This window comes from Octodon degus, unplaced genomic scaffold (genome assembly GCF_000260255.1).
Source record: "Octodon degus isolate 3935 unplaced genomic scaffold, OctDeg1.0 scaffold00122, whole genome shotgun sequence".
NCBI lineage: Eukaryota > Metazoa > Chordata > Mammalia > Rodentia > Octodontidae > Octodon > Octodon degus.
In genome coordinates this window covers 5,925,131-5,939,090 of record NW_004524698.1, presented here as the reverse complement: position 1 = coordinate 5,939,090, position 13,960 = coordinate 5,925,131, and the positions used below count along the sequence as shown (strand labels likewise).

Here is a 13,960-nt window from a genome sequence, read left to right as displayed (position 1 = left end):
AAAGTGCTGCTTGGGCAAATGCATAGGACCATGGTTCGATTCCTAGCTCCAGAAGTTGCACCAGACCTGCTATTAAGGCAGCCTGAAGTAGCCAAAAACAAAACAAAACAAAACAAAAATAACCTCCTTCCATTATGAGGTGTTAAGAGGGTAAGAACTTCATTTGACTGTGATGTTTAACACTAGAGTCTTTGCAAATTGGTTAGGATTTAGATGGAATCACCAGGGTAACATCACCCTCATTGAATATTGGTGATTTATGAGAAGAGGGAAAACCAGTACACACCCTCACATACTACCTGTCTTTTGCCATGTGATACCCTGTAGCCCCTTAGGACCCGGTCAGCAAGAAGGGGCTCACCAGATGTGGCCCTTTGCCTTTGGACCAGTATTGTGAGCCAAAATAAGACCTACTTCTTTCCTCACCTGTCAAGTGTGTGGTATTGTGTTATTAACACTAAAAGACTTGCTATAGCATGACCAAAGGCAGCCTTGCAGATACTTACAGGGGAATGTTTTTACCCTCTCATGGCATCTGCATTGGTGCTATCTACAACTATTATAACCTATGCTGGGGCTTTTAAAGTCACACTCCATGATTTCTTTCATTTTCAGCATGTATTCTAATTTTCAGTTATATTCTCAAATATTCTATATGTGTCTAATCGTCTGAGCAGTTTTAGACATTTAACCTGGTTATTGCCTTGCTGGTAGAAAATGACTATATTTGTGGTACTAACACTATGCCTGATTCACCATTTGCTTTTATATTGTCATTTGAATATCATTTTTTCTTATTCTGTTACTGGCAGTTTAGCTTTAAAGCGTTATTGTTTTAAAAAATATCCAAAATAAAAATTGAAGTACATCTTTATGCTCGCAGCTGGATCAAAGATGGTATTGGCATATAAAAAACAAAATAGAGCCTCTTATCCTGAGGAGCAAGATTGAAGTTTATAGCTAAATGAGAAATAGCATAACGATCACATATATATGAATTTTGTTTTTAACTCTAATAAAATAGAAAACATATTAATGAAATTCTCAAATGCTTAATACAAATGAACCATGAATATTTAAAGAGCTCCATTGGCTTTTAAGTGTTATTTTTAAAAATTAAAGTCAAAGGTATGGTTCTAGGTGAGCCACTTGCCCAGACTTCAGAGTGACTCTTTTATTCTTTCCCCCTCAATGTTTTGAGTTGGAGGCTCACCATGAACTCACTGTGGAGCCCAGGCTGGCCTTGGATTTTAGGTGATCTTGGTGCCTCAGCCTTGGAGCAATGGGATCACAGGAGTGAACAATCACACCTGACTTCACTGGCTATACTTCCTATTTGTTTGGGTTTTTTTGGCGGAACCTGAGATTGAACTCAGACCCTTGCACTTGCCAAGGAAGTGCTTATTCCACTGAGCCATCTCTCAGGCCCCAGTACTTCCTGTTTTTAACAGTTGAAATTAGCAATGTAGTTTGTTTCACCTGGTTGGATCCTTCATCTGTCAATAGTTAGGAGTTGTTGCTGTTTTGTAGCCCTCTGATAAGTATCTTAAAAGAAATTCCAGAGAACTTTAAATGAATTAAAAAGTATTAAGCAATAGATTTACATTTTTTTCCAGGGAGCAAGTCATGTTATGATAGCTCCAATGAAAGTTTTAACAATTGTTTATAGAGATAATGTCTTAATATTTCTGTATACTTGATGAAAAGGACTTTTATTATTTAAGACTGAAAAATTTGGTTGTGTAGTCTTTGTAATCTTTTTTTAAATTTCAAATTAGTTTTGACTTCCAAATGTATTTTTGTTTGCTATTAGTTCTTTATGTTGAAAAATATAAGGTATCCTAATATGTTAATTAAAATACATTTAAAGAGGTAATTCAGATACAATTTCCTTCAAATAAAGAATTTTTTTATAAAGATTTTTTCTTTTACAGTTTTATTATCTTGGATCAAGTGCTTTTTGTATTTTTGAGGGAAATTGTAGTTTTTTTTTTAAAGATATTTCTTTTTTTTTAATTTTATTTATTTGTGTGTGTGTGTGTGTGTGTGTGTGTGGCCAGCTCAGCCCACCAGGGGGCGGGGCTGGCTGGCATGTGGTGCTGGGGGATTGAACCGTGGTCCCTGTGTTTTGCTAAGCTTGTTCTAAGTAGGTGCTTTAGACCACTGAGCCATCTCACCAGCCCCTCAAAGAATTTTAATTCCAATATAGAAAATGGTTCTGGATTAGCTATATTATACTTTGTTCTTTTAGTATGATAACATTTGGTTCCATAGTTTGGGTCATTTATTGAACATCTTTAGCTACTCCAGTGATCTACCTAATTTGGGTCTGTTTTATTATTTTTAAAGTTTCAAGGCCTTTAGTTTTCCTCTCTATAAAGTTATTCCTTAGAAACAGGTTAATTCTATTAATTTTATTAATTAACTTTATTTTCCTTACTAAATGAAAAGTGAAATACATATGACAGGTCTCCTGATGTGCTGTAGGTACTCTTTAAGATGAGATGCCTTCCTTGACTTTATTGAGTTCTCCTTTCCCCCCTGCATAGGGGTTCTTATGTGGAAGCTTGTGGACTTAAGCATTTCAGGAGAACACATGAATCTCCTCAAATTATATACAAAATATGTGATATATGTATATTTGTGTTTTTCTAGGATGATGATTTATATATTTCCTTAAATTTTTAAGACTGGGCTGGCCAGATAGCTCAGTGGACTAAAGTGCCTGCTTAGGCAGACACAGGGACCAGGGTTTGATCCCTGGTGTGCTGTGTCAACCCCACTCCTGGGATGCATTGAGACAGCAAATGAGACTGGTGTGGGCCTGTAATCCCAGTGCTTGGGAGACTAAAAACAGGAAGATCACTATAAGTTCTATCTGTGTAGTGAGACCCTATAGAACCTGTACTAAAAATACATTAAAAACAATTTTTTAAGACCTTTTATATCTAGAAAAGGTAAGGGAGACAATACTCCTAACTATAATTTAGTAGTATTCTAGTAAGGATAAAATATATTATCATAAGGATAAAAATAAATATCTTTGGAAGATGAGCGTAGTTAACCATCTCTTGTAGTGATTGGTATGTAGTGATATTTATGTCAGTGAAGGTCCTTATATAATAATAGGATAGTTGTTTTGAAGTTTCAAGAAGTGACTGTTTGCAGAGATGTAGGCATGGTCCATAACAAAAAAAGGACAATGGATCACTTAAGACCCAGCAAGTATTGAGAACTGTTTATCCATTCAGGTCAAGGGGCAAAAATAGGAATTGCGTTTCAGAACTCAGAATTTTAGGCATGGAGAAAGTGACCCAGCACACAAGATCTGATACCTTGGTGGAAGCAAGGCAGAAAAGAGATGAGGGCCTAAGCTGTGATTGTCTCTTTCCTCACCCTTCAGAATTTTGCTGATGCTTTCTCTTGCTGCAGAACATAGAGAGCAAGTACTAGATAGTGTCCTTAGAAGAGGAGGCAGAACCACAAAGCTAAGCAAACTGAAGAAAGGACCAATGGAGACAAATAGGGAGCAATCAGTGAGTGCTCAATATTTGTTTTAAGTTCAGTGTTTCTTATTAAACAACTTAGTTTTACATATTAGTGAAGTCAAAAAAATGAGCAAATGCCAAGTGATTTAATGTTTTCCTATATAAATAGCTGTAGTTCTTGAAATAAAATCTTTTTGGAATTATAGCATTTATGAGACTACTATTTCTCTTGTGTATTTTGAATAGCTAAATTAGTAAAATGAAGCAAAATTATTGTATAAAAGTTTGAAATTAGGTGTTTTATTTTTTTTTTTTAATTTATTTATTTATTTATGTGGGGGGGCAGCTCAGCCCACCAGGGGGCGGGGCTGGCTGGCATGTGGTGCTGGGGGATTGAACTGCGGTCCCTGTGCTTTGCTAAGCTTGTTCTAAGTAGGTGCTTTAGACCACTGAGCCATCTCACCAGCCCTGAAATTAGGTGTTTTAAAGTATCTTTTTTTAACATGTAAAAAGTTGGAGAGTTTGACATGGGGAACACCAGTTCATTTTCTAAGACATGCTTCAAAACATGTTGCAACCAGGTATGCTAGCACAGGCCTGTTATCTCCAGTACTCCCAAGGGCGAGATTGTGAGGCCAACCAGAATAATTTAGTGAGATTCTGTCACTAAATAACAAGGACTGAGGTCAGTGAATCTCCAGCACCAAAGCAAACAAAAGCACAGCTTTGCCAAAAACAAACCAACAAAACAAAACAAAACAGGTGAAATAACCTTGCAGAAGGGCAAGGGAAAGGCGTAAGAAATGCTTGCGAGGGTTACACAGCTGTTGTTAGACTTCCCTTGTCTGTGCATGAAGAGCTCCGGATTTCTCAGAAATACTAGATGCCATTGTCAAGATATGTTCCAGGAGCTGCCCTTTCTGACCTGATGTTTCTCATTATAGAATCATCCTTGAAGGCTTAAGCTTTGATTTCCTAAGACTAGGTCTGTATTTCCTTACAGAACTAGAATGCAGACAGCTGAAGGGCCTTTTGATTTTAACATCCCTTTGAGTCAGCTTTCTTGTTAAGGAATCTATACCAATGTGAAATACACCCATTCTGTTCTCTAGTGGGGTTTATAGTAGCTTTTAAAAAAATCTTTGGTGAATTTCATCAATTTCTTTCACCACAAATCAGACAAAAATGCTTTTGTAGTTTCACTTAATTTTGTATCCATCAGAATTTGTTTGAGTTGCAGGTGCCTAAAAACTGAAAATATAGTAGCTCAGAAAGATAAAACTTATTTTACTTCATATACCTAGAAAGTGTCCAGGATTACTAAGACAATTCCATGATGTGGGTAGGGTGGGGAGGACGAAATCGCCTTTCATCTCATGTTCTTTGTCCAAGGGAACTAGGGAGATAGTTCAGTGGAATAAGTGCTTGCCTGATAAGCACCAAGTCCTGAGTTTGATCCCTAGTACCACCAAAATAAATACATAAAATAAAATTGACTTTCATGTTCTTTGTCCTATGACCTGCTTCAGCCAGCAGAAATGTAAATGGAAAATAAAGACATTCCCTCCCTCTCTCTCTTTCTCAGGACCTAAGAGTTGCACATACCTCTCTGCTTATGTCCCATGGGCCAATACTTACTTATATAGTTGTTTAAACAGAAAAACAAACAAACAAAAAAGCACATAAGGATTGCAAATTCAAGTCCATCTGGGCAACTTAGCATTATCTTTTCTCAAAACATAAAAAATGATAGCAATGTAGCTTAGTGGTGGAGAGCCATATGTGATTTTACTAACACCAGCAAAAGGGGAAAAACCTAAAGGAGGCTTAGAATACATGTCTGGGTAAAAATGCAATACCTGGATAAATTAAAAAGTTCTGACCCGATAGAAGAAAAAGAATGAAGGACAGTGATTGATCTTTACTACATAAATCATTTTCTATTGTAAGTAGAATATTTTCCTGAAATGCTTAAGGAGAAGCTTTGAGTATATAACCATTTTTAAATGTACTTTTTAGAAGTGGCTTATAACCTTAAAGTTCTGACATTCTGAATTATTATTATTATTACTATTATTATTTATTTTTCTTTTTTTGCAGTACTAGGGATTGAACTCAGGACCCAGTGCTTGCCAGGCAGGCACTTATTCTACTGAGCTATCTTCCCGGCCCGATTCTGAATTTTTGGCTCTTTTTTTTTAAAATGTGATCTAAACGGGTACAAGATTAAATAATTTATAATTTTTACTAATTTTTTTCAAAGTTCTTCTTTCCTAAAGATACATTTAAAGTTTTATTAAAATTTCAATTATGGCAAATGCAGTTCAGCTTTGTAAATATAAAATACTGAGAAAATATGTTCCTTTTATCTTTATGATAGATACACTATTAAAATCTATAGGGGCCGGGGAGATGGCTCAGTGGAATAAGCGCTTCCCTGGCAAGTGCAAGGGCTGAGTTCAATCCCTGGTTCCGCCAAAAAAATAAATAAATAAATAAATAAAATAAAATCTATAGAAAGCATTTTATTTTTTTCCATATTAGAATTCTTTTTTTTTTTTTTTTTGTATTTTAGTATGGGGTCTACAGGGTCTCACTATGTAGATCGGACATCCACCTGTGTTCAGCCTCCCACTAGCTGGGATTACAGGCACGCACGCCATCACACCCAGTCTCAATCCTGGTCTCAGGAGTGCCCCGGGGTCAGGACCGGGGTTGGCTGGGCAAACCCGGAACCCCCAGCCCCTGAGTCTGCCTAAGGAGGTGCTTTAATCTGCTGAGCTATTTGTTCAGCCTTCCAAATTAGAAATTTTAAAAACATTTTATTATTTAATATATTTTTTTCATTTTTGAGACAGAAATCTCACTGTATTCCAGGCTGGCCTTAAACTCACTATATAGCCCAGGCTGGCCTCAGACTCACAGCAATTATCCTCCTCAAAGCTAGCATATAGGTGTGTAACATCACACCTGGCTCCAAAGAGTTTAGCAATAGGTAATGTAAAAGGTCTTGGTTAGGGCAAATTCAAATATACAGGTATTAAATAAAAATTTAGAGTGTTTTTTGTTCACTGAAGATCAGTTGCTAGGGCCGGCCAAATAGCTCAGTGGATTAAAGCACCTGCAAGTAGGTATAAGGGCCGGCGGTTTGATTCCCAGGCCTGAGGCGCCAGTCCTGCCCCTGGGGTGGGCTGAGATGGCAATTGAGATTGGGTGTGGTGGCATGTGCCTATAATCTCAGCACTTGGGATGCTGGGAACAGGAGAATCCCTAAGTCTGATCTAGTAATGAGACCCTGAACACCCTGTAGACCCTTCCCTAAAATACAGAAAAAAAAAAATCAGTTGCGCTAAAAGTTCTCCTCATCCTGTGGAGTTTGAAGAAAATGTCACATTTAATGTAATTATTACATTGTCAAAAAATGATTTACTAAACCTTATATGTATCACTGTAAGTGATAATATTTTTTCCTTCATAGGCAAGAAATTTAATAGCCGTAGGACTGGGAGTTGCAGCTCTTGGATTTGCAGGTAAGATAAATAGGGAAGATATATCAATATATATGCAGGAGAAAGTTCCAAGCCTCTGTAAAGATTCATGAGTAGACTTCTATTGAGAAGTTTTCGATTTTCAGACATTTATATATTCATTCTTTTTACATTTATAATTATTGGACATTAGTCAATGAAGCAAAATCTCAATAGTTTTATAGTGAAAAAAATTAATGAATAAGCTAGGACAACAAACCCAGTAATAGTTGATAATGCTAGCAATGTTTTCTTTAATTTGAGCTCTAAGGTACAATAAGAAATCTTTAATATGATGCAATCTAAGTGATAGGAGTTCCTTTATGCTCCATATTCATTTTTTCTTGTAGATAGGTTTATGTGTGTCAAATTATCATTTGTATCTAATGTACATAGTTATTCACTACTTTAGTATTTCATCTTTTACCAGCATAATTTATTGGATGAACCCAGGAGAATTTTTCACTGTCAGAATTGTCTTTAAAAAATAGCTATACATAGTAAAAATAAAAGTTTTAATTTAATCATTATATTTTGAAATTGTATAACTATTCCCTAGTTAAATGTTAATTTGAGAATGTTTCCTCTTGATAATTACTTTTTTTTTTCTGAATTGTATGGATTTGATCTTGTTAATTGGATTTTTTAGGGGAATCTATATTTCATTGTGGTTATGTGGAGTTGGTTTTCAATAAAATATGGTCTTATTTTGTTTTGTAGAATGTATAATTCTCTACCTTTCATTTAAATACTTTAAGAATTAGATCTTTAAAATCAAGAAGATTAGGGATTTAGAGCTTTTTGATCATTTTGCCAATGGGGCCTATTATATAACTGTAGTTAATGAATGCTGAAGTTTGATGAGAAGAATGTCTCAAAAGGAATTTTGACAAACTTGCTCATAAACATAAAACATTACTGTTAATTATTATAATAGAACATGTACAGTTATTAACAAATGTAAGATTTTCATTTTAAATTAAAGATGATGTACTTATTCCAGATCTTTCAAAAAATGACAAGACTTGATGTGTGTAATCTGTGCAGACCATACTGTTATTAAACTAATGTACCCTAGAAAAATGCAATTCAGAAAAAGTACATTTCAGTTTGGAGGACTAGATCTTCTAGGTCATAGATTAAAGTAAACCTTCAGATAGATATTACTTCTTGAAGCTTTTATTTTCCTCATTCACTGAGGTAGAAATTCAGTCATTATGTCTGATTGTGGTTTTGCATAATTTTGAAATATCTTAAAAGCTACATTTTATACCATTATGGAATCAAATGATAAAGTCTTTTGAAAGATCTGAGTAGTTGAGCTCTCCCAGTAGAACTGTTGATTTGTAAATAAATTTAGGATTAGAATTAGAATTTAAATCTCTAATGTTATAAAGAGTTTTGCAGTCAGACTTTCAGAGAAAGACATTAGCAGAAGGTACACATTCTGACTAGGGTACAAAAGGTACATTAGCCAGATTGTATTTTATCTTTTAGTCAATTGTATGTTCAGTTGTTTATTAAAAATAATTTAGGCCTTGTTTTACTATAGATTCTTTATTGTAGAGACTTGTAAGAATTTGAAATACTAGGGTGCCTAGTCAAGGTAAGTTTACAGAGAGTAGTTATTATCAATGAGAAATTGGTAATTAGCATAATCCATACATAATTGCTTTTGACTTTAGAAGTAATTCCATTAAAAACACTTCTGTATCATATATATCTTTGTAAAAAGCCATACAGTTAGTCATCTTAATATGAATATCTTTTGTACATAAAAGGACTTTCTATGTACAGTTAATTTTCAACAGAGTGCTGGAATTTTTTTTTACCCTCTCATAGATATGTAAACACTGAAAATTTCTAGTTTTATGATCATGAACTACAACTTGATAAATTTAATGGCTACTAAAATATTCTGCCCTATTCAGTGATTTAGAAATTTGGGAAACTGTGACTTTTTAGTAAATTTTGAAATACTTATTGAAATATATATAAAAAGCCATTAAATGATATGGTAAGTACCTCAAAGATATTGATTGACATTGATTATAGAAACCATAGTTACATTTATTTCTTTTACTCTTTAGGTCGCTATGCTTTTCAGATCTGGAAACCTCTACAACAAGTAATTACGGAAACTGCAAGGAAGATTTCATCTCCTGTAAGTTAAATGTGTCTTTAGTTAGAACACTTAGTAGTTTTGTTTGTACATCATATTTGAAGATAACTTTCCAGCCTCTGTAGACATTTACTTCATTATACATTTGTGATTGTCTCAGTTATTCTTCTCTGATTGCTGGGACAAATACCTGATACCCAAAATAAAGGAAGGAAAGGTTTGTTTAGCTGTTACTGGAGGTTTCAGTCCATACTCAGCTGGCTCCAAGGCAAAGCAGTACATGGCAGACTGCTACTGTTCATGGCAGGGACAAAGAGCCTAGAGTAAAGGGGAGTGAAAGCAGCTCAAGCAGTTAGCTAGCCTTTGTCCCCTCCTTACACTCTAATACAATCTGCCTTAGGGCAGGTAATTACACCCACACAATAATTAATCACAAACTCCAGAAGTAGCCCCATGACTGCATGAGTCTTTCAGGGGCACAGCTAGACACAAACTATAATAGTGTAAGTTTCTTGGTTACATTTTTATATATAAACTGCATTCTTAGTTCTGAAAATTAATGATTATATTCTAGTTGGTAGTAATTATCTATTTTTAGGCAGCTTATTTTTCCTTTCTAACTCTACTCTTCGTTTATTCAGGAAACATTTAGTGAATGTGTACAGTATACCACTCCACATTGGTCCATAGGATTGCACTAATCAATTTGTTTTACAATAAAAAAATCCTTCAGAAAAAATAAATATCACTCCCTATGTAAGTAGCTGTGAATAGCCGATAATAAAGCAGAAACAGTCCTAGCCCCTATAGAACATAACCAAGAGTTTTTTCCTCTTGAAATTTGAAACTAATTCCCTTGAAATCCTGTATAGCTATAATATACATTCATTTACCAGAATTATAGATATTCTAGTGTGGTGAATATAAGTACAAAATCAGTGGTCATAGATAATCCAAAAAATTAAAGTGTAAAATGTGGTTTGCCATTACTGAAGCACAAAGAATAGCACAGAAACAGTGACTTCCAGGAAGTAGGGACAGATTAGGAGAAATCAGGTTGGCTTGCACCAACCTGATATTTGAGCATAAGTAGCTTGTTGAGCAAAAAAGCATTATGGGCTTTGTAGGGCTTAATTAGCCAAGAACAATGACAGTCATTTCCCAGGAAGACATACTGGCGAGCTATTAAACACTGGTTCAAAAGAACTGTAAGATATTTTTCAAACTTAGATCAGTTTCTGTAACAGGGGTTATATGTTTGTTTCCTGTTTTCCTATTTATATTTTACTTGGCAAAGTATTGTTAGGTACTCAGCACCTACTACATGCCAGGCATTGTAGCCAGTGGGAGACATGGGCCAGACAAAGATATTTTCCCCTAGAACCTTACATTTTATATTTTAGTAGAGATATAAACAAATGAAGTGAGATACATGATATCTAAAGAAAACCAAAACAGGGTAAGTGATTAAAGAATAACAGCAGAAAGGAATCTCTATAGCAGGCCAAATGAGACCTCTATCTTTGTTAATTTTCTTGCTGCTGAAACAAAATACCCAATACCCAAAGTTATAGGAGGAGAGATTTACGTAGCTCACAATTTGTAGAAGTTTTAATTCATAGTTGGCTGGCTCTAAGGCAGGGTGGCATGGCAGAGGGGCATCATAGAGGAGAAACAGTTCATGGCACGAAGAAGGCAGTAAGTAGTGGGGAAATAGCAAGCAAGAACAGCAGCCCTCTTCCTGTCCCTATACTTATCCAAGCCACACCCAGGTTGGGTCTGTCCATTATCCATACCTAGAACTATACTAGTCAGTGGACAAATTTAGTACCCTTGATCCCAGCATCACATGCTTAATCCCAGCTACCTCTGAAAAGCCCCAACTGTGACAAAGGCTGTTTAGGGGACACCATAACAGCCTCTCTCAGAAGGAAGCGGGCTATACTAGCATCTAAAGAAAGCTTTTTAGGTTGTAGTAGGAACACAACGGAAGTCCTAGGTGGCAGTGAATTTAGCAGGGGTAACCAGTAAGTCTGTCATGTGACTAGTAATAGCATTGGCCCACATCCCTTAGGTCAGTGATAGCAAACCTTTTAGAGCTTTCAAGGATCTACACAGGCTGTAGCATACATACCATAGGTTTGCCACCACCAATTTAGAAACTAATAGAATGGGGAGAGAGGACGTTAACATTTTTTTCAATGTGTGATGGAAACAAAGCCTTTGCCAGATTTTTAAGCAATCTTCCAACTAGGAGATAATTGTAATATAATGGTATGTTGAAATAGAGTAACAGTAATGGAAATAATAACATAATTCTTTAAATTAATATTTTTTGTGCTTTCCTGTTTCTCAGTGGAGACAATCTTGGAAATTCTTTTCTGTTGGGCTAATCTTTAGTAGATATATGCATACTATAAATACAATACCCTAAATTATTTAATATAGGAAAGGGAGGAAAGAGCAGTAAAATTATAAAACTTTTGCAGAGGCTGCTAGGTAAGGCAGGGTAGATTGTAATGCTGAGCCTGTAATAGGTATGCTGACTTGAATTTCTTAAGTAGAAATTAAAGAGTTTGTCACTCCCTTTTCCTCTTTTTTGTGCCTCAAGGTAAGCAACATGGGTTTTGATAAATCTGGTTCTACCTTTCTTTTCACAAGGTACTACTTTATCAGTTTACAGTGGAACATCTTAGAATATCTTAATCATCATCATGATCATAATGATACCCTTCATGAAGACATCAATTTTAAAAGCAATTCCTTCAGTATTAATCACTACAGAGAAACTGAGAAATAAAATATATTCATACTTTGTCGTCACACTAATGATTCCCAAATGTCAAACTTCGTAAATGCAGCATTTACAGCTTTTTGATTTTGTAAATATTAATTTTTGAACCAAATGGGATCATGAAAAAAAAAAAAATAGAAATGCAGCTGTGTCCCAGGGAATTCTTTTTCTGTGTTCGTTATTCATTTGTATTGTGTAAGCCTTAACATCTTCTCCTTAAATCTCTTTTTCTTTCTCATACTTTCCCCTCCATTTTTCTAGACTACTGCCTCATTTGTTTATAGGGCAGACATAAGATTTAAATGTTTTATGTTCTCTGTTAAGTCATTTGTTGCTCTTTTTTTTTTTTTTTTTCCCCTTGCTGCAAATCATCACTCCTGACTCCTTGAATCTGTGGAGCCCCCATGAGAGAAGTATGGAAATTTCTGCTGAGACCATACCTCAGTGCCTACGCTCCTTTGTTCTTGCATGTGCCTGGTCAGATTTTATACTGGAAATCTTGTTATTTTATTGTAGACAGCCTGTTGTATTGGTTCTCTTTTTTTATTCATTTTGGGACTTTAGTTTTTTGGTGATGTATTTCCTTTTAGCTCAAAAAGTTCTTGAAGTTTTTTTCTTTATTATTGATGTTCTGAAATTTCATAAGAATTCATAGTGAACTGTGGCTTATTTGAAAATTCTCTTTTTGAATATCTCTAAAGACACTATTTAGAATTTTGACAAATTATTATGTTTTCTAATTTATCTCCTTTTTTTTCAAGCTAATTGCCATTGTTTTTTGGGTTCTCTTTTGTTTTTCCCTCTATTATACTAGGTTTGCTGAAAATGTCTGATGATCCTTGGTTGTTGGTTCATATTTATAAGGTCTAAATAAATTAATATGAATCATGACCTAGCTTTCTTAAGCATTATGAAAGACATACTTTCATGGTTTGATTGAATAAAAGGATTGACTATAGGCTTTGAGTACATCATAGATTTGTTTTTCAGTATGTGTGTCTTCCAGAGTAGGTAGACCAGAGATCAGCTTGGGACTTACAGAATACAGGAGTGTTAACCACAGTGCATGGATGTATTTCTCCTTGACATATGACCACCTCCTTAGCCTTCTGGGTTCTGAAATGGGATCTGCTGGTCACTCTCCTCCCCAGAGGAGAGGAGACCTCTCCTCTACCATCCAGAGTGAGACTCATCTCAGGCATATGATTGCTGGCAGGAAGCTTAGGCTTTTTATTTGTATTTATTTATTTTTTTGCTCCGAATGCCTTCAGGGCAGGTTTGGCTGGCTTGAGTTGTGGGGATCGAACCACAGCTACATGAGCTTGACTGCTTTGTTGAAGCAGCCACTTAAAGAACTGAGCTAAGGGGCAGGCTCCCTTATCCTTTTTATTAATATAGTTAGGGTGACAGTCTTCACTGTTCTGGCTAATTAAGTGATGATTTTTTTTTCTTTTTTTAAAATTCTGATGGCTTAAACCCAGACTCTTAGCATAAATATTGCCATGATAAACTTTAGCTGACACCAGAGTTGTAAAAACAGGCCTATGTGTGAAATAAGTAATCATACGGAAGAAATATATCCTGAGAAAGCTGCTGACCCTAAACAATAACAGGAAAAAAAGTAGCCAGAAGTATAGCAAGAAAAAAAAATCTGTTTTGATAGGCAGGATGCATGCTGCTCTAACTGTTTGACAAACAGGATCCATGCTATACATTTTATTCTAACTGTTTGACAAGCAGGATATATTGTATATTCTCTTTACCTTTCTTTGTGTTTTATTTTTGTCCTTTTCTCCCCTCTTTATATACACACCATGTCTTCTGGTCAGGACTGCTCACTTAGACTCTGAAACGGGTCTATGTTGATGGTCGCTGAGCTCAACTAATAAAAATCTTCAAATTTTAATTAGCTACTTTGATTCCTATATTGATTATGAACTGACAACAAACATCTGAATGTATTGTTTTTGGTTTCCTGAGAAGAGTTTTTTCTGGTCTTAGGGGATGCTGTGATTTTTCCATAGTATGT

At 35.3% G+C, this 13,960-nt stretch overlaps 1 protein-coding gene across 1 annotated transcript in view; it reads left to right on the top strand.

Annotated features, from left to right (window-relative positions):
- Positions 1-13,960, top strand: part of Dnajc15 (DnaJ heat shock protein family (Hsp40) member C15) — a 64,265-nt gene that overhangs the window by 31,310 nt on the left and 18,995 nt on the right. Inside the window, exons 2-3 of the mRNA XM_023700118.1 lie at positions 6,967-7,018; positions 9,106-9,179. Coding sequence (XP_023555886.1) covers positions 6,967-7,018; positions 9,106-9,179 — 126 coding nt within the window. The remainder of the gene's footprint in view (positions 1-6,966; positions 7,019-9,105; positions 9,180-13,960) is intronic.